Genomic DNA, 22,245 nt, shown 5'->3' on the forward strand with positions numbered 1-22,245 from the left:
TTCCGGGTTGGACATGGCCTTTTATGTCAGGCACAGGTCACCTCTGAGCAGACAGTATGCAACTGAATAGAGCTGGAGTTTCTTCAGTCGGGCAGCATATGGCATATTTTTGAGCCCCTTTATCCTTTTGGTGAGGAACTTTTGGGGTCTTTCCAATTGCTGCAGGTGTCGGGTAAGATACATTCCGAATGGGGCATTGTACTCAATCATTGGTCTGATAAGTGAAGAGTACAGGGGAACAATGACCTCCCTTGATCTGGATGTGAATCCCTTCATAATCAGGTGGGCATTGTAGAAGGTCCTCCTAACCACTTTGGCAATGTGAGTGTCAAAAGAAAGGTTAATGTCAACTTGGGTCCCCAGGTCCCTGATAACCTCTTCTGTGCTTAATAGATTGCCACATATGTGGTAACTTGAGGTTACCTTGTTTTTACCAAAGGATATGACTATAAATTTTTTTGCGTTTAGCTTAAGGCCATGGCTCTGGCACCAGTTATCTGCTTCTATGAGATCTCTCCGAAGGATATCTGTGTCTGATGGATTTTCAACTATGGCGCCCAGTTTGCAGTCATCTGCAAACTTTGCCAGCCAGTCCTCCTATGTTTGCCTGCACTTCTGAAAAGTAGATGCCGAACAAGAGGGGGCCCAGGACTGAGCCCTGTGCGACACCGCTTGTGACTGGCTTGGAGTCTGACATGGCACCAGCAACTCTAACCCTGTGGGTTCTGTTCTTGAGCCAGTTTGCAACCCATCTTGTGACATATGGGTTTACATTTAAGCTGGTGAGCTTTTCTATGATACCCGAGTGGGGTATTGTGTGGAAAGCTTTTGCAAGGTCAAGGTAGGCTGTGTGAACTGCCTTACCCTCATCAATGGCCTTGGTGACTGTTTCAAAAATGTTGACCAAGTTCAAGAGGCATGATCTGCCCTTGACAAAGCCGAATTGGGTAGGATCCAATGTCTGTAGGTCCCCTATGTCTTTATTTATGAGTTCCATTATGATCCTCTCCATAGCTTTGCAGACCAGGCTTGTTAAGCTTATGGGGCGGTAATTACCAGGGTCCGTAGAAGCACTGCCTTTGTGGAGTGGGACCACAGTTGCCGTACGCCACTCTTTGGGTACGTATCCTGTGGTAAGGCTAAGATTAAACAGCAGCCTTATGTGTGGGTTTAGTTCCTCATTGAGTTCGTGTAGCACACAGCCGGGGACAGCATCCGGTCCCATTGATGCTGTGTTTTTAGCTTTAGAGAGAGCAGCTCTCAACTGGGCATTTGAGATGATTGGGAGGCTACACTATGCTAGGATAGATATTTCTCCTTTTGGGGAGGGAGGGAGAAATTTTCACTGAACCTGTCTGCCAGTATGTTTGCAATGTCTGTGGGTTCAGTGATTTTTGTATCATTTTGGACTAATTCTGCGCATATCTGGGAGTTTCCACCCAGATTTCTAACATAGCTAAAGAAGGCCTTACGATTGTCTTTTGAGTCCTTGGCGATTTTTCTCTCAAAGTTGGCCTTGGATAATTTTATGAGTGATCGTAGTTTTTTACTAGTATTGATCAGAGATGTCTTCCCTTTTAGGGATTTTGCTCTATCTTGTAGTAGCTTTCTCCTCTTGTTGTAAAGTTTGTTTATGGCTGGGGTCCACCAGATCAGGCGCTTGCCTTTGGTGGAAAGGGTCTTGATTTTATTTGGGATTGCTTGATCCATGCAATCCTGGAGGTGCTCGTAGAAAGCATTTGTAAGGGATTCAGCAGCGTGGGTTGTGGTTTCCAATGGCTCAGGGGCCTTGAAGGATACCACACCAGTCTTAAGAAGTGTGAAGTTGGCTTTTGAGAAGTTCTTCACTGTGGTCTTTTTTGTTGGGGGTGGGGGCGGAATGTGGATCTCCAGTGAGATTCGTTTATGGTCTGATCTCACCAATGAGAGATATACTTCTGGTGTGGAACATTTTGTCCCCATGTTTGTGATGATCAGGTCTAGTATATTTTCACCTCTTGTGGGAATGGTGACAAGTTGTTCCATAGCATTTGAGTTTATGAACTCCAGGAACCTTTGGGCTAAGGTATTGGGGCTTGAGTAATGTTCCCAGTCTATGTTTGGGTAGTTGAAGTCACCCAATATGATGGTGTTTGGAGAGACATTTATACTCTCCAGTGTCTTCAGGAAGGCTGTGTGGGGTTCCTGAGTTTGAGAGGGTGGCCTGTAACATGCTACAAACTGTAGAGCAGTTTTGCCTATGGTTAATTGCACCTGAATGGTCTCTGATGCTTCGTGAGTTGCCACCAGCCTGGAGGTGTGGGTATCCTTGATGAATATGGATACACCCCCTCCTTTTGTGGTACGGTCCGGGTTTTGGGGCCGGAACGCATGATATGAGGTAAAACCTGATAGTGCCGGGGTGCTCTCAGGAGTCTTGAACCATGTTTCAGTCACAGCACAGACATCGATGTTCTCCATACTGAGGAGGGCTTCGAGGGCATGCATCTTGAGATTTAGACTTCTGGCATTGAGCAGAATTACCCTTAGTTTTTTTCCATTATTGTTTTCTAGGGCGGTGGGTTTAGAATTTGAGCCTTGTCTAAAAAAGGCACTATGGGGGTGGCAAGAGCCTTTGCCAATATCCGAAACCCAGGGTGACAGGTGCAAGCCGTCCCTTGCGAAGCAGCGTGGCTTGTCAAGCATGTCATTCCAGGCAGACAGACATTGGATCCCCTTAGAATGACACCAGAAATTAAGCCAGTTATTAAAACTGATCATTTTGTCTCTGTATTGTGGCATCATTCTTGGTGAAGGTAGGATACTGCTCAGGGTCAGGGTCATACCAGCCTGGGCTACATAATCTGAGAGCTCCTTTATGTCTCTTTTCATGTAGTCCAGGGAGGTATGTCTCAGGTCATTCACACCGGCATGGACAATGACTGAGTCATACTTGTACTTGCTGTGGAGTGACCTGAGTGCTTGTGTTATGTGGCAGATTCTAGCACCCGACAGGCAGCTTACTGTGACCCTCTCGTTGTTCAGTCTGGTGAGTGGGACGTCAGTGTGTCTGACTATGGAGTCACCTATGACAAGTGTGTCTGGCATTGTGTTTGGCCTTAAGGGCTGTGACTGATTTGCACACTGACTTTGTAATCTATGTGTTGCTTGTGTTATGTCATGAGGTGGCAGTTGTTTGGGTGTCTGCTTTGGAGGCCTCTACTGTTTTAGTAGATTTTTGATCAGTGCCTCCGAGTATGTCTTTGTGTGTTTATGTGTTTGATTTGTAGTTGTGATAGTTCTATGTGAGACTGGGTTTATGGTGTGTGTGGTTACCTTCTCCTCCTGTCTGGTTTTGCTAGTCCTGAGTTGAGAGAGCTCAGCCTCCAGTTTGGCTATATAGTTGCATCTCTCGCATGTATTTGTGTTTTGTGGGAGGAGAGGGTTGTCTGTGTACAAGAGGCAATTGTAACATTGCCTCAATATTCCCAGATTCACCAGCTGAGCAGGAGAGGATGCTAGCAACTGACCCTTTGACATGCTAGAAGAAATGAAAAAGTTTGCTGTGTAACTGAGTCAGAAAGGACCTATAGGGAAGTGGGTACTCAAGGGGGTTTTAAGCTAGTGAAGTACTTTGTATAATATAGAAGTGCTTTACCTGACTAAAAATGCTTTAGGAACAAGTGCTGAGCTTTACAGATAGAGAATAGACTGTTTAGATTACAAGTAGAGCAGTTCTAAGGGAAAAAATGAAGAGCAGACTTTACGGAGCCAGAAATAGTTTAACCTTGTTTAACCAGCGCTGCCCGATGGTGCTCTAGTGGCAACTCCACGCTAAATGCAGAAAAGGCAATAAGTCAGTAGTACAGGCTAGCACACGTTAGTGGGCAGCCAAACAATTAAATTAAACAGCAAACAAACACTTTTCGACTTGAATTACACTAATTTCGACTAAAATGTACTTTTAAGTGCAGATAATAAAAAAAGCAGTAAATAACTATGAAAACAGTTAAAGCTTGCTCTAGGTAAGCAGTAGAAGGTAAAACAAATATAAAAAAACAGCAGGATACTTAATCAGGAAAGCAGTCACTTTTTTCAGTTCTCTGTAGCCAGGAAGACTCAACAGGACCACGTGAGCTTATTGTTACGATTTTCATTTATGGAGTCAGTAAAGGATAGAAGGGCAGTTGATGTACTGTGGAATGGCCTAAAACCATGTTGGCAGTAGGTTATTTTGTAATAAGTGGTTGAGTAGCTGTTTGTGAATACATTTTTCCATTATCTTAGCTAATGGGGACAGTAGGGCAATAGGGCGATAGTTAGAAAGCTCAGTAGATTGTCCTCCTTTATGTAGAGGGATGATATGGGATATCTTCCACAGAGCAGAGATTTTGCCCTCAGAGATAGATCTGTTAATAAGGATAGAGATGGGATAGTCTACAGCTTTAGTAACTATTTTTAGGTATTCAGATGGGAGTTGGTCAGCAGAAGGGGTGCAAGGCTTCAATTTTTGAAGTAGCTTATAGACGAAAGATGTAGATACAGGTTGTATTTGAAAGGTAGGTAAAAAAGTATTGCAGATATTTGGTTGGGAAGCAGTGAGAGGAGGTAAAGAATTGGCCAGGGTTTGAATGGCTTATGTAAAGTAGTTATTAAAGGCATCAGGGATCAGGCTGGAGTTGTTACTTTTGAAACCGGTTGGGTTTGGAGTGGTGGTGTGGCCTGATTGAAGAAGTTTGTTTATCCCACTCCAGAATTTTTGTGGGGTTTGTTGATTGGTTTGTTGGAGGCTGAGGTAGTAATCTTTTTTGTCTCTAAGAAGTTGGCTTTGGAGAAATATTTTACCATGGTTTCCTTAATGGGGGGGTGGGGGGTGGGGGGGTGGGGGCAGGATGTGGATATCTAGGGTAATTAGCTTATGGTCGGATCAGACCAATGAGGCGTTGACTTCAGGTGTGGAACACCGGTCACTCATGTTGGTAATGACTAGATCTAGGATACTGTTGCCCCTGGTGGGGGTGTGGATAAGTTGATCCAGGGCATTGGAGTTTATGAATTCCAGAAAGCGTTGAGTGAAGGAGTTGGTACATAAGTAGTTTTCCCAGTTAATGGTGGGATAGTTGAAATCGCCCATTATTAGGGTGTTTGGTTGAACCCTAATATTTTCCAGTACATCAAGAAAAGAGGAGTGGGAATCCTGGGGCATGGTGAGTGATCTGTAGCAAGTTACAATTTGGATTGCAGTTTTGCCCAGAGTTAGTTGCACTTGGATAACCTCGGCTGCATTATGCAACTAGCCTGGATGTGTGGATATCCTTAATGAATATGGACACACTTCCGCCTTTGGTGTTACGGTCCAGGTTAAAGTGCCGAAAAGTGTGGTATGAGTTATAGCCTGGTAGTGCAGGGGTGCTCCCTGGAGCCTTGAACCAGGTCTCAGTCACTGCACAGATACCATTTTAAGGAGTGCCTCGAGTGCGTGCGTTTTGAGATTTAGACTTCTAGCAGTGAGTTCCTCACCTTCAGTTTTTGCTTGCCTGTTTCTGTTATGGTGGCGAATTTGTCATTTGAACCTTGCCTAAAAAAGGCACTATAGGGGTGGCAAGAACCTTAGCAAGTATCTGGAATCCCAGGGGTGACAGGTGCAGGCCATCTCTGGCAAAGCATCGTGGTCTGTCGATCATATCATCCCAGGCAGACAGATACTGGATCCCTTTAGAATGGCACCAGAAGCTTAGCCAATTGTTGAAGTCAATCATTTTGTCCTTGTACTGCGGCATCATTCTGGGTGATGGCAGAATGCTACTCAGGGCTAGCGTCATACCTGCCTGGGCTACAAGATCAGAGAGCTCTTCCATGTCTCTTTTCATGTAGTCCAGGGAGGTACATCTCAGGTCATTCACACCAACATGGACAATGACAGTCATATTTGTACTTGTTGTGGAGTGACCTGAGTGCGTGGGTTATGTGGCGGATCCTGGCACCCGACAGGCAGCTGACAGTAACCTTCTCCTTGTTTAGCCTGGTGAGGGGAACAACAGTGTGCCTGACTATAGAGTCACCAATGACTAGTGTGTTGGGTATGTTGTTTTGCCTTATTGGCTGTGGTTGTGTGGCACACTGAACCTGCGGGCTATGTGTCATTTGGGTTGTGTTGGAGGATGGAGGATGCTTGCGTTTCTGCTTTGGAGGTCTTTGTTGCTTAGACAGATTATTATTGTGAGCCTCTGCAAATGTTTTTGTTTTACTATGTGTGGATTTTGGTGAGACTATGTGATGAGTGTGGTGTGGTGCAAGTGTTTACTTTCACCTCTTGACTGTCAAGTTCAGTCTTGATTGTCGAGAGCCTTACCTCCAGTTTGGCTAGATAAGTGCATCTCTCACAGGTTGTAGTTTTGGGTGGTAGGAGGAGAGGGTTGTCTGTGTACATGAGACAATTTATGCATTGCCCCAAGATGTCCAGATTCATCATATAGACAGGAGAGAACACTGGGAGCTGACCCTTGGACATGCCTGAATAAAAAACTATTTTCCTCTAGATAAGTGAGGAAAGTGAGTACAAGAGCTGTTTTTCTCTAAGCAAGTGAGGAAAGTAAGTACCAAAACTGTTTTCCTCTAGGTAATGAGGAAGGTTGAGTGCTGTAGTAATTAGTAGGTTATTTAGTGCTTACAAGTTCTGAACAAGTGCTGATCACGAATAAGCAAATTCAAGTGCTAAAACTAAGAATCGTATCTGGACTAAAGTAGTTACAGGAAAGGGGGAAACAAGTGCAAATGCAGGCTTTTAAATCAGAAAGTTGAGAGAGAGATGGAAAAACTGCCCAAATGGCCAATAACTACAATTTCTGGGCCAGAACCACTCCTTATTTGCTAGATAGGTTACCTAGTGCTTACCACTCCCATTGATAAGCTAGAAGGCTTCCCTCCAACACAGAAAGCTTGGGGGGGGGGGTCAGAAGCTTACATACAGTCCTGGATACAGCAAATCTGAATCTGGACTACACTAGTTACAGGAAAGGTTTTTTTTTTTATAGAAAAGTAGCTAAAACAGCAGTAAAAACAATTCAAATGCAGTGCAAGCTAGCACACTTGAGTATGTAGCAATGTTAGACCAAACAGTTTAAAAAATGCAAGTAAATTAAAAATGACTAAAAACAAGTGCAGAAGGAATCTATTAGGTAGAATGAGGTAAAGAGATGGACTGGGGGGAGTGTCCCAGATCAAATCTACAGTGGGGGCGGGCAACTGCAAAAGCTTCCAAATTTAAACAACAAGACAGGAATAGGGAGGGTGGGTATGCGAAATCCAACACCTTCAGCAGAGATCTGAAAAACTATACAGTGAAGCAAAAATAACAGTGCCCAACTCTGAAGTCAGCCAGCAATGATATAAAATTAGTCAAACAACAATTACCAGAACACAACTCTGAAGTGCCAGAAAAATATACTCAGCTCTGTATATCTCCAGATAGTTTGAAGAGCACTCTGTCAGGACACAGGAAAGCTCCAGCAATGGTACGCAGGCTGTTACTATGAGGGTGTAATGTTATGCAAGTAATCCTTGAGATAGTCAGATAACACACAGGATGTAAAACCAGTTATACCAACTTAAGACACAGAGAAATGGGGGGGGGGGGTACCTTCAGCAGAGATCTGAAAAACTATACAGTGAAGCAAAAATAACAGTGCACAACTCTGACGTCAGCCAGCAATGGTATAAAATTAGTCAAACAACAATTACCAGTACACAACTCTGAAGTGCCAGAAAAATATACTCATCTCTGTCTATCTCCAGATAGTTTGAAGAGCACTTTGTCAGGATAAATGACGGCTCCAGCAATGATATGCAGGCTGTTACTATGAGGGTCTAATTTTATGCAAGTAATCCCTGAGATATAGGATGTGTGTCTTACTGCTTGCAATTTCTCTGATAACCAGCTGTCCCAAAAAGGCAGATAGGCTGTATAATTTCCTTAGTGTTTAACATTTGTAGACGCTATTCCCAAACTTGGCATAGCAGTTATAGCCTTAGCTGATCCCACTGTTGCTAATTCTAGTCCTACTTTTTCTAATAAGTTTGGGAAAATTATTGATAGGTTTTGGAAAAATTATATTTTTCAACAACTTTGATTTTCAGAATTTTGAATTGTCAGGTCATATGTTAAAGTTTGTTTTGACAAACTGTGAAAGTATGAGAAATGTTTTATATATAGTTTCTTCTTGTGAAGAAAACAATGCTTTAAATAACTTAATTTCTTTCATTGTACAGGTCAGTATTTGCATGTCTCTATTGATACTTTTTTCCAGGGCGATGGTCACTTGTACTGTTTTAAGGAGATTTGCTTGTGTGCATTCTCAGAACCTCCCAGGTGATGTAAAAGATGAGATTTTAAATCCTCCTTTGGATAGAGATTTATTGTATGACCTCTACTCTGCAGAGATGATCAAAAGTGTGATGAAAGGGGCAAGCTGATCTAGGGAATATCTAAGATTTTTCAGCCCTCCTGTTCCAAACTGTCCAAAGGATTTTCTTTCTCCTCATCTAATTTTGGCAAAAATAGAATAAACAGCCTCGATAGAATTCAGGAAAACAGATGTTTAAGAGGAAATGGCAAAGGGATTCCAAAAAGAAGTCTCAAACCTCCCAAAGTCAAGGACAGTACAAGAAGGCTTGTGAACCCTTCTAACCCTGTCTCTGTTACTCTTCCAGAAAGTCCAAATCTCCATTTTTCTCTTTGGTAACAGATTATTTCAGACAAGTGGATCATTCATCAAGGTTACAGATGTAACTGGGAGGAAATTCCTCCTTTCCAGAGGGTCATTCATTATCTTGCATATCAGACACTTTTGTTTCCTCACAATCTTCATCACATGCTCTCCTAAGGAGTGATAGATCCAGTTCCTCCTTTCCAGGTGGGATGTGGTTTTATTCAAGGATGTTCCTAGTACCAAAGAAAGAAAATGCTTGGGGACCAGTTCTGGACCTTTCATTTCTAAACCTGTTTGTGATAGCACCCAAATTGAAAATGTTGTCACTCTATAACTTGTTAAATCATCTTCCTCTTTCAAGTTTCCTGGTAACACTAGACTTAAAAGATGATTATCATCACATCCCTATTTCTCCAGACTTCAGGCATTCCTTTAGATGTCTGTGTGTCCTATAGACTATTCACTGCAGCAAGAATGTTTGCAAAGTGTCTATCTCTGATTACAGCTCATTGCAAGCTACATGGGATCCACATTTTTCCATATTTTGATGACTTGTTTATCTTTGTAGAGTCTTTATAAAGTTGTCTTTGGTGGCAGATCTCTTGCACAAACTGGGATTCCAGAGAAAGTTAAAAAGTCTTTCTTGACTCCCCCATACAGGACTGTGTCCCTTGGATGTCAGATAAACACATTAGTTCAACCATTTTTTTTCCACAGGAAAAAATACATCTTTATCTTGATCTGTTTCTAAGGATTTTAACTCAGACTTCATTCAGTGCAAGGTGATACCTCACTCCACATGGGAAAGATACAGTGGTATCTTAAATCTCTTTGTATTAGCATTAACATCCTTTATCTTTTCTGATCCCAGTGCTGGTGTTTGCCAGAAAATAAATATTTTGATGGAGACAACACCTATCCTTATTTCCAGGTCTCCTCTTCTCCCCCAAGCTCCAAAGCAGTCACGACAGACATTTATTAATTTGACTGGGGAGGAGTTTCAGGAGAGAAAAAAGTGCAGGAGTGTGGGACACCATAGACAGATGCAAGACAAAAATGCAAAGGATGTGTTTTCCCTGATCAAGGCACTCAACTCTTTGAACCATCTTTGGTCCCCGGTATATCTTCAAGTGGTTAAAAACAATCTCACAGTAATGTGACATATAAACAATCAAGGAAGAACCAGGTCATGCCCCCTTTGCAGACGAGCCATGTTGGCTTGGAATATAGCTTTCCAGCCCAGTCTCACTCTATAGGCATCCTACATTCTGTCAGAGTAAAATTGTATAGCAGACAATCTGAGCAGGACCAGGGCAGACCCTCGCAAATTAGAACAGGAGGTCTTCCAGGATTTGATATATTTTTGGAAAATTCCTCTAGCAGACCCCTTTGCCTCTTCTCTGAAGAATCAACTGGAAAAATTGTGTTCCAGGACTTCATGCAAGAAGGCCTGGAAGACAGATGCATTTTGTGCTCTTAGGACAGAAATGTTCCTGTATGTCTTTCAAACCCTTCCAATAATATCTGAGGTAGTTCTAAAGATTAAAAAGGAATCCCCTAAGATCATTGTGGTGACTACCTTGTAGCCCAGCCAACTGAGGTTCTCCCTTATTTTGCAATTGGCCATTTGATTGCCAGAAGCTTCCTCACAGACTAGATCTACTCACAAAAAACTAGGTGTGTTTGATATACGCCAACATCAATTGTCTTGAAATGACTACATGGATGATAAGGTTTTAATCCTTTTAGTCACCTGTTTTTACAAGATGTACAGCAGGTACTAATGGAGGCAAGGAAGCCTGCTATTAGAAAATCATATATTAATAAATTGAAAAGGTTTTTTACTTGGTACCAGCAACATAACCAGCACCCATTCAGGACTAGCTGTTCTCTGGTTTTACAATATTTAAAATATTCTTGTGAGTTACTATCCTATGGCCTTTCTTATTCTTCTATCAAGGTACATTTATCAGCCATTTAGCATGTTTGCCCATGGATTCTCCTCCTCTTTCATTGCAGCCTCATGTCAAAATGTTTTTAAAATGGGTTTTGCATACGATGCCAGTGGCCCTCCTTAGGATCTTGTTTTAGAAATAAATGGGTAAATAGCATACAAATTTTTATGAACTCTGAACTGAACACAAAATTGTATTCCCATGTTGTCATTACAACATTAGCAAAAGGTCCATCACACGCGGAACCCATTCCTACACCTGTGCATTGATGTTGGTATTCATGTTCAAACAATATAAAATTCTTATTCAACACAATTTCAATTAGAGCTTCATAGGTGCTAACATAGTCCTGGCAGATATCCTTACATATCAGGTATTCAGGAAACAATTCAATACCTTGCTAGTGAGGGATGATGGAATATAAATCCTGAACATCTGCAGTTATAAATAAACAATTTTTATTGAACTCAAGATTTATTTTCCCCAAAAAATCCCAAGAATCTTTACAAATGTGTTTTTCTTGGGTGACCAAATGTTTTAATTTGTCATCAGGGAACCTGGAGCATGAGTGTGTTATTGAACCTCTGGCATGTCTGACTGGTGGCTCCTCAATACTTTTATAAATTTTTCAGATGCCAAAGATTGACGGAATAATAGGTGCCATGGAGTTTAAGTAGTTATATTCACTCAAGTCAATTCGTTTATCTGTAAATAAATCATTAATGGTGTCCGACACAACACATAACCTAGTACAGACTGGGGATAACTGGAAGCCATTTAATAGACAGGACAGTGGCTTGCACATTTAAGAGATTTAAGGAATGCACCCTGACAATGCATCAATACGCAACATATATATGAAACGGACACCTTCCAAGCAGCGTATTAAATCAATTCTGATTTTCTTGCTGGGGAAGTGGTTTGCATACTAATAACTCCAGGTTTCCACACAGACATGTCTTGGAGTGCAAAAGGTGCTTCTTTTCTTAATAGATCCATTTCTTTACTGGTATGTAAACATGAGCATGTTACTGCTAATCACTATACTTATTCATTCAGTATCAAGCAGTGTACAGAGAGGGGTAGGCACACTGTTGTTTCATTTTACCAGCTAATTTCCTTGTCTCGATAAATAATGTGCATGGCTAATCAGTTTTATTTTGGTATCATGATTGTGCTATGAAGAGATAGCTGAGGTAGCTCCTGGTACCATTTTACCTGTCCCATAACTTAGTACCATGCAGCAGTTTAATTTAAAAAGGTCAAACCTATTAGAGAATTGAAATACTATTTAGATAACTGCCATCATCATCATTCAGTTGAATTTCAAACAAAATGAAAGAAATCAATTTGTTCACTCTACTCTTGGACATTCATAGTACTCAAATGTATAAAAAGTTCCCAATTGACTTTTTAGAGGGAAAAAGAACAAAATGAAATCCACAGAGATTAAATGGCTTTGTTGGACTTAATTTCTTGATTTGGAAGTTTTATTTTTTTCAGAAAAATCCATTTTAAAACTTTAGTAGTAATGTGTTAAATTTGCCCATTTGACAATTTACAGCATATGAGAAACAGAAAATAATTCACTCAGTAAATAAAATATAACAACAAAGATTTTCTTAACAGAGCAATAGAAAAAAGTGCCCCGAGATTATTAAATAAAAATTCATTTTCTGTTTGTCTTTAGGAGAATGTGAGTTGTATTAGCTAAAAGGAAACATTATGACACAAATGTAATAAATATATGATTGATGTAGAAATGCTCAGAAGACACTAAATACAAAATACAAATAATGAAATTCTGGAGAAAAAAGACTGCTAAAACATTTTTTGTAGGTGTCTTTGTACCTACTACAAATACTCCAAATTCTTGCATATACTCACTCTATGATCACTCTACCTCACAGAAAAGAATATTTTTAAGGTACCACAATTTCAAAATACTTATAGAAAAGACATAAGTCACACAATGGTCACTACACTTTACAGCATCAATCACTGATGCTTTGGAATTCAGCTTGGCACACTAAAAACAAATGCTGGTGCAAAATGATATGTACTTTGCAGTACATATAAATAAGTGCACATATAATTGGTACAACATTCTATTAAGTGCATATCATATGCTATTTTTTTATTTTATTGCCTATGTAAAAAAATTGCTCACTTCAAGCATCATTCACATATTTGTTGATAAAATGTTTATATTTAAAAGGTACCACTGTTCATTCATTAATCACCTTCTTTTAATTTGTGTAACAAATCCCTGATATATATATATATATATATATATATATATATATATATATATATATATATATATATATATATAGTAGGTATTACTATGTCATTGAAGAATACAACAAATAGAATGCAAAACCCCAAAGCTGAGTCAACACTTGCACAGATTAATTTGTTTTGCTTGAGATTTAGATTTCTGCAGTTGTGTTTATTTATGTGTGGATGTGTGCATGTGTGGGTTTGTGTGTGTGTGTGTGTGTGTGTGTGTGTGTGTGTGTGTGTGTGTGTGTGTGTGTGTATGTGTGTGAGTGTTACAGAATTGTAGAAACATGTATGCTTATCTGTTCATGCACACACACACACACACACACACACACACACACACAACACAAACATATCGATAAAGATATTAATAAAGATGTATATCCATCCATTCAGCTCCCCTTTTACCTATTTATGCACATGTAGTTGGGGTGTCACATCAACAGTGACCCTCATATAAAGCTAATGTTCACATATACCTCAGCTACTAACAAAATACAAAGTGTCATACATACAAAGCAAACAGTTGATATCATAATTACTAAAATCTGATTTTTATCACATATATATATATATATATATATATATATATATATATATATAATATACTAACTCTCCAGCCTCATTATTATACGTTTAGTGAATCCCACAGTAAGATGTCATGGGTGGTAATTGAAAATTGTCTAACAATATTCATTAACCCAAGGTTTAAAACTTCCTTATAATTATACCATTTGTCAACAATCTGTAAATTCAACAGATTGTATGAATTGCAAGATGGCTGTATATATACGTAGACATGCTGCAGACATTTTTAGGTCATAACACCAGAAAACCACCAATACATTTTCTTCTAATCCTTTTTCTTTCCACCTAATGCCAAATACATATAGAGTAACTGGATTTTTATGGACAGTCTTGGCAACCAGACCTTTGTTTTTTTAAATGTTTATCAAAAGTTTTAACACAAATTCATGTCCCAGACAAAAACTTTTTTAAAGCTAAGTGAAAAAAAGCTTTGTAGTGACTTTGAATATTATACTGTTTCTTGTTTGTGATCAAAATGAATAATATAACATCAATATAGCCAGAAATTTAATGCAACATTGTATGTAATATGTATGAAATACTATACAATGATTAAGCATACATGATCAATTAAGCACTCAGTGAAAGAAAGTTCTGTAACTTCCATGTTGGTTGTTATATCTTCCCACTTGACAGAGTCCGATGTAAACAATGAGTTAGAATTCTTAGATGACAAATGCAGAGTTCTTCATGAAACAATTGCTAGTCTTGTAATAAGCCACATATTAAGGCAGTACATCATCACCCATAGCAGTGTGGTATCAGTGTACCATCGGCAATGCTGTGACAGTAAAATATCTTCCATTGCTACCTTTATATAGTTTCACAATACACAACATCTGAAATATCCCACTAACTGCAGCATATCTTAACAAAAAGAAAATAATGGAACATTTACTTTTCCATTAATAATTATTTTCCCACAGACAAAGACAAATACAATATTTCGAAATCATCAAGTATGACTATTTCCTCGTTAAGATGGAGAATATTTTCCTGGAAATATCTAAATAGATCCTTTAATCCTCCTCATACATTAAGTAAAATTGAGAAAAAAGATATAAACTGTTGGAGATGTAATAATAAAGTAAATGCTGGTTGGTCTCATATGTTCTATGATTGTATCAAATTGAAAACATTTTGGGATGATATAAATTATTTTATGCAAGCTATTTTTACAGACAACTTTACTTTAACTAAATCTTTAATATTAGTTAATACTCCAGTTCCAGCTTGTATTAAGGTATCTGATTACCCTTTGATTTGGTCTATGCTAGCTATAGCAAGAAAAATTATCACTAAAAATTGGAAATCTAATTCCTCTCCATCTTTACAAGAATTAAAAAATCTTCTTAATGAAGTCTCTTGTTTGAAACAAACTAACCATCGGGAATAGAATTTCTAAAAATACTTCTTCTCTTCACAGTTGGAATAAAATATATGATTCCTTACAAAAGTAGTTCTATATTATAGTAAATATCATTTACATATTTATAAATTATTTTAAATGTATTGATCTATGGTGAACATATTGTATATAGTTATATATTGTTCACTGTTATGTTATTACTTCATGTAAAATTCATTTTATTTTATTTGTTTTTTAAAAAAAAGAAAAAATGAGTTCATTTCATTTAACTTTATTGTATATTAAATTTCTCAAATAAAAATGTTAAAAAAAAGAAAATAAATAAGGAAGGAAGAAACACCATCCTGCTATCTCAGCACAATATCCTTGTTTTACACGTTATACTGCAGTTGTGCTCAAATAGAAAAGAGAAAATGTTAAATTAAAAAGTTCACATTAGTAGAAAAGAATCAGTTATTAACATTTCTTGCAAATATATTTTTTCTAAATAAATGCACACTTTGAATTCACCAGGACATAATTTATTAACACCTACTGCACAGTGCAGTTACACTTACCCATAATGGCCAAGGCTGTAGCTTTTGTTAATTCCTCCTTTAAAGACTCTATTACTTCTAGGTTGCTACCATCCAAGCTACATCTATTTATAGTTCCATTTCTTGAACTGATCCAGTATAACTTGTCTTCCTGATAATCTATTGATAGTCCTGAAATGATATATTAAAACATTATTATAAAATTTTCCACTTTAAAATGACATGGTATTAAAAGGCTATTTACGTTATGGTAAACACAAATTAATTTTGATTTGTCAATGAGCTATTTCACATGACTTGGTACAAAGCATTTCCCTTTTAAAAATGAGTTAATACAATTAGCAAAAGTCAAATTCAGAAACACTTTATGCAATTTAATGGATTCAGAAAATGAAACACCTGCTTAACTTTTAAAAAAGTTAAGCAAGAACACACTTGAGGAAAAATTATGCCAACTGTATGAATACTAAACCAATCAGCAGCTGAGTGTTGGAAATGTTTTGAAAAATCCAGTGGAAAAAAACATGGCTGCACAAATGAGGATGTGATGAATACATTCCAAAATCAAAAGCATGTTTAGAACTTATATATCATTCTTCATGTTACACTTTAAACTTATTTATAGCTTTCTTCTTAACAGACACCAATGTATATAGTTATATAATCTTTTTAAAGTTTATAGGTTTTACAATTGTATATATATATCATTTTCTTTTTTGATTTCATGTAATATTTGACAAATTATCAATAAAAAAAAGAAAAAAAAAAGCATGTTTAGATATGCACGTTAACGTGTAATAAACAAGGCTTCCTAATTTCCAGTCAAAACATAATGTAATTTCAAAGCTGTTGAATATCTTCTTGTCCTAATAGGAAAAGAGATGGCAGGTTTGGAACACTGAAGAAAAATAAAGTTGATGACACAAGCTGGCTCCAGAGAATATATACCGCAGCAGTTTAAAATGCATAGTTACCGAAGAATTTGCCAAGCTGCTTAGTCCAGTGGTTAGTATCACAGCTTCAGAACTCTAGTGTTACTGCTTTGTTTCACTGTAGCTCTCTCAAGTTTTTTTTTTTGTTTATGATTAGTAAAGCCATACATACTCGTAGGCATTTGAAATTATGATCTGCAGGCTTAGTCCCTAGTGAATAAACATACACGTAGCCTTTATTTATTTATTTTTATTTTATTATGCATATATATATATGTATGTATATTTATTTATTTATGGTGTATGCAAAGGGTGGTATAGGCAGACAAGAACATTATTTATGTATTTACTTATGGTGGGGATTAATGTTTTTGATGGTCACTGTCTGCTTCCTTACATGCTCATCTATGTTTTGATATTTGACGTCTTCATAATAATGTTATCTTGTTCATGGTTTCCTGCTTTGATTAGAAGTTAGGTTAGCAACAAACAATTGCTACTTTAACAAAAAAATATATATTCAGTTTATCAAGTTTCCCTGACTCACAAGGCCTTATGCTTTCCAACTTCTAACAGATAACTTACATGAGTTGCAGTATAGGCTTAGGTAGATGCCAGCAAGAAATGGTGAATGGCAACATGTAAGTATTTTAATGTAATCTGCATCTCATAGGAAAAGGGGTAACTAACCATTAATTTGGCAGTTCAACAGTGAGCCTAATTTAGTGGTATCTCTACTTGTAGGTAATAAACAGGGTGAAAGGTAACTTTGGCTGTTCCTTCCCTTTTGGCATTGTATCTTCTATGCCACAAAATGATGACACATTGCTTGACATTGTACATGATGTACAGGTGTATAGAAAGAAAATACATAAGTAATCCTTCTCTCTCTCTCTCTCTCTTTCTGCCTCTGAATCCCAAAATAAGAGGCACCTTAAGCCCAGGATATAGCTTGGACTACGCAGTCCTGAAAAGACTACATGGCTTTGCAGTTCTGAAATGGATGTAAAAAGTAAACTATTGACCAATAATAGAAAATATTCAGAAAAGAGAAACACACCTAGAAAGACCCCTCTATAAAACAGATTATCAGTTATGACAACAATGAGTCATTTCACACTGCTTAAAAGTAAAAGTTACATTCTCCAGCTAGAATCAAAGCAGGCAGAGAGAGAACAGTGTTGAAAATCCTGCGCCGTATTCCCAAAAGACTTGTTCTCAGTGTAAGTGTCTTACTTCAGTGTATGGCTTATCTATTAACTGGCTTGCACAGGGGCCTAGATTCCAAAACACCTTCTCTGTGGTCACTTACACCCAATGCAACCCCCGGATTTACTATTTTTCTGTGCAGGACTAGCTTAGTCCTGCACGGAAGTGGCCATTTAGGAGCAGGAAGGTAGAGGGCCATGCATAATAATGAAGGCACGCTGCCTGAGCTCCTAATCTTACACGGTGTGTGTAAGAGTGCAGGGGGCATGTCTGAGAGCAGAGTTCTCAGAATATACATGTCCCCACAATGAAGAACTGCAGAAAGGCCAAAGGAATGTGCGAGACCGCATATAGGTGTCCGCATATCCCCAGCAACATTCCCTCACATGTACAACAGCAATAGTAAATTCAAATCAAATCAACAAACCTTTTTTTTTTTTTTTATTAAGAATCCAATTAAAGCTAACCATAGGTATGCAGGTGTGTCCATCGCTTAGCTTTGGTTAATGCAGCTTAAATGGCTGAAGAGGATAACAAGGAAGATATATCCAAATGAAGCAGCATAGCAATAGTGTAGTGAGCAGAGCATTTGCCTTACAAGCAGGCATTCCCAGTTCAAGTCCCACTGCAGCACATTCCATTTTCCATGCCAAATCACATTAATACCAATATTTTTGTTGCATAAACCACAAAATAACATATATTTGTGAACTGAAGTACTGCATTAAATGTACAAGTGTGGTGTCAGTGTCATAATGTTGTAAAGTCCCCAGATAAGCACATGTGCCCCATACAGTATATGTACAAAGGAATCATGGATACAAATGTAAGGTAAAACATGTAATGAATGACAACTCCATACAGCTTCCAAATCCCCCACCTTCCCAAGAACCATTAGATATTACTGTCTAAATCAGTGCAATTGTAAGTGGGAGTAAGCATTAGTAAGCAAGTGTAAGCACCAATAAGCAGTAGTAAGCATATTTAACCACTAGTAAGCGAGTTTAAGCCTGCTTGCATGGGTGTAAGCAAGGCTCACAGGTTAAGCAATTTTGGAGCTAACTCTCTGTAAGTATATTTAACTGGAGGTTAGCATTGCTTACCCTCACGCAAACCTGCACAAACCCGCTTACAACTGCTCAGAAGTGCCTTAATCACTCTGTATCCAACGGGCCTTGTTCTGTCCAGCAACAAAATAAACAGCCTTCAGGTTTTGAACCCAGGACCCTATACACTATAGTCACAGTAGTTAACCACCAAGTCATCACAGCAGTACAGAAGAATGAGGTATCACCAAACAAGTCCTCACTATACAAAAATCAAATTGAACCTGTGACAGGAATCAGCATACAGTCATATGTTCTATAACCCACTAAATAACATAAATATGTGAAGTGGAGTACAGCAGTAAGCCCAGATGTGAGGTGTAATTGCAATAGAGTGTTGAAGTCCTCGGTAAAACACAAGGACACCATGCAGTGTATGCACACATGAATAATGGATACCAGGCATATATATAAGATGTAATGAATAAGAAATCAATGTGAAAAAGAAAATATAATGCAAAATCTAATGTAAGCAATGCTAAGCATTGCACAGGCCAGCCAGCTTATGTCTAAGCAATGTGTAGGCCAGCTAACTCAATGTGCCCAGTGTTATACCCCTTTAAGCAATGCCAGCCTTAGGTAAGCAGGTTTGCCCATAGCCTAGCCTTTTCAAAACTGGCCAGTCACGGAAAAGTACGGGAAATCAGCCCTACTTAAATGCAACAGGTAGAAATACATCTCATAACTAGTTGTAGCCTCCCCTTGCAGGCACTATGGCAGAAAGGGGACAAGGGGTGCACTTCCAGGTGCAGCGCTGGTGCATCCAGGAGTCCAGAGTCATGGCAGGACTCCTGGTCAAAGACTATGAGAAGAGACTGCTGCAGGGCCAGTACCAGGGTTCCCAATACAAGGCAAAGACTGGGACCGTCTTGCCTGTGACCTCATCAGTGCCACTGGCATACCCCTAACTGGTGAGCAGGTCAGGCATAACTATGCCGGCCTGAAGTGGCATAAGGGGGACCTCTTGGAGCAGTGGATCCAAGAGGCTGGAATGGCAGGGGGTGTCCCAGCTGTGTGTAAGTATCACTCCATGTGTGTAATAATTGCCAGCTCATGTATATCATGGATAGGTATGGCTAAATATTCCTCTTATGTCCTCCACAGTTGCATGTGAGTGGGCCATGAACCAGGATGCCCACGGAAGTCGCCTGGAGAGGTTGTGACGTGAGGCAGGTCAGTAATACTCTTGCATGTACTGTCATAGGAAATAAATCTAAAAGTATTAGTAAATTAATTGCCTGTATAAAACCTGTACTGTTTAAGGCAAGTACTACATACACCAGAGAATATGGCAGGAAGAGTCTCATATAGTTTGTATGTAAATAAATGTGTAATAGCCTGACAATAAAAGTCTAACTGCTGGACTGCATGTGTATACTCTGGCATCATATGGTAATGTAGAATTGCAATCACGTAATAGTAGTTGTAATAATCACTGTTACCCACACTGTGCACCATAAATAGAATGTGTAGGAATGCCTGTATATGGCCGGTGTAATCCCCAAAGGCCATTTAGTACAACTGAGAGACACATAGACAGAAAGCAGTGAAAAGGCAGACAACAAAATCTGAATATCACATGCAACTGAGAAGTGAACTACTGTATTTTGAGCACACACAGCCATGGTTTGAATTCTGGCAGTGGTAGTAGTATGCATACAGAATCATATCTCACAACTGTACAGATATGTCTAGAATGTCCAGTAAAGTGGCCCATATCTGCTGCCTGTCAACCTGCCCCCCTGGGAAATCAGTGCAATGATCCCAGACATATAGGCAGCAAACAGCAAATACAACTGACTGACACACATCTATTAGAACAAAGCTGGCACACCAGCAACTCCCCAAAACCTTATGAGAGTAAGAAGCCATGTCTGTCCCATTTTCACCCCCATGTTGTCAAGCTGTGGCCAGAGTGTGTACAGTAACAGAGTGAGATGTATGTGTATAATAGTAATGTGGAATCTGGTGTGGGGTGATCCCAGATGTCTAGGCAGCAAACAGGGAATACCACTGATTGCCACACATCTATAAGAACAAACCTGTCACTCTAGCAACTCCTGAAATTGTTATGAGAGTAATAAGTCAAGTATGTCCTATCTACACCCACATGTTGTCAAGCTGTGACTAGAGTGTGTACAGTAACAGAGTGAGATATATGTGCATAATACTAATGTGTAATATTGTACTTTGTGTGGCAACATTCAGGTAGTACTAACAAACACTGCTCCAACAGGTACGTCGGATACAAACACTGTGCCAAGAAAAAAAAAGAAGCTTGATACACTGTACTGGTACTGTTTACTCTGGTATTGTATGGAATTGTGAGTGTTGCAGTTGATTTGAATAATAAAGTATCACTAATCACTGTCACCCACACTGCCTTACATAATATAACTGTGTAGGAAAGCCGGTGTAAGAGTGTGGTAAGTCACTAAAGGTTGAAGAGGGCAATAGTCTAGATATGTACCTGTTCACCTGCATGTGGTCAAGACATGGCCAGAGTCTGTGCAGAAAGAGGTGGACAGCTATGTGCACAACATCAACCTGGAATCTGTGAGTATGTGTAGAAACAGTTTGTTAGTGTTAACAAACATTTCCTCCACAGGTATACCAGGTAAGGGATTATACTGCAGCTAAAACCAGTTCATGTATAATGATGATGACAGCCAAATCACTGTCCAAACTAAGGCTATAAGGGTACTGTAGTAATACTTGTAAGGTACAGAGAGCACTGACTAGGAAAGTAATGTTGACTACAAGACTATACTAGTTGTTAATTGACATCTTTCTCTCCCCCCACCATATCTCCAACAATAAACTACATACCCACCTCAACTGGTATGCAATGACTGCACTGTTCTGTTGGGACATATATCTTATTGGCTGATAATTATTTTAACCTGTTTCCATGCATGTGCTATATTGAAATACTTAAACATTGGTGGCATGGTGCCATCAATGTACCTGAATGCTGTTGTTATTACCACTGTGGTCCCATATATGCATGTGTTCCTTTTGCTATGAAATTGTTCCATATCTGGTGTCTGGGTTAATGAGAATATCTATGCATGCTGTTATACCTTACCCTGGAATGTGTTGACTATTATTAACCCACATATGATGCTAAACATTAAACACTATAGCACATTTGGGAAGGCTGGTCCCAGCAGACCCACCTGTCCCACCTCAGCTGGCCATGGTACAGGGCACCAGCACATCTGAAGCCTAACCCGGGAACTCCTCATCCATTGGTCCTGCACCACCTTCAGGTGGAACTACCTCAGAGGATGGGGCTCATCCCCCCCCTGGGAGCAAGCATGGACAGGAACCTGTCGCCCATCACCAGGTCTGTGTTATGGGGTATAGTGAGCTCTGCAGGGATGTTGGAGATCTGCTACACCAGCTCGATGGCCGTGTGTCACAACTAGTGGGTCGGCATGGCTCTGCGACTCAGCCCCCAGCACAGCTACTTTTGGAGCTGTGAAAGTGCAGTGGTGACTTCCCATGGGTGGTGATCTCAGTCCCATTGTTTCCACTAGGGGGCTCATGGACTTCCGATGTCCAAACACCACTC

At 39.2% G+C, this 22,245-nt stretch overlaps 1 protein-coding gene across 1 annotated transcript in view; it reads right to left on the minus strand.

The window, feature by feature from the left end:
- The window catches only part of LRP1B (LDL receptor related protein 1B), a gene marked incomplete at its 5' end in the record, with an annotated part of 5,941,474 nt that overhangs the window by 4,041,703 nt on the left and 1,877,526 nt on the right, over positions 1-22,245 (minus strand). Inside the window, one exon of the mRNA XM_044073672.1 lies at positions 15,443-15,592. Within this exon, the coding sequence (XP_043929607.1) occupies positions 15,443-15,592 (150 nt within the window). The remainder of the gene's footprint in view (positions 1-15,442; positions 15,593-22,245) is intronic.

The sequence above is a fragment of the Protopterus annectens genome, chromosome 6.part0 (assembly GCF_019279795.1).
Source record: "Protopterus annectens isolate FY-2018-M chromosome 6.part0, PAN1.0, whole genome shotgun sequence".
Lineage (NCBI taxonomy): Eukaryota > Metazoa > Chordata > Ceratodontiformes > Protopteridae > Protopterus > Protopterus annectens.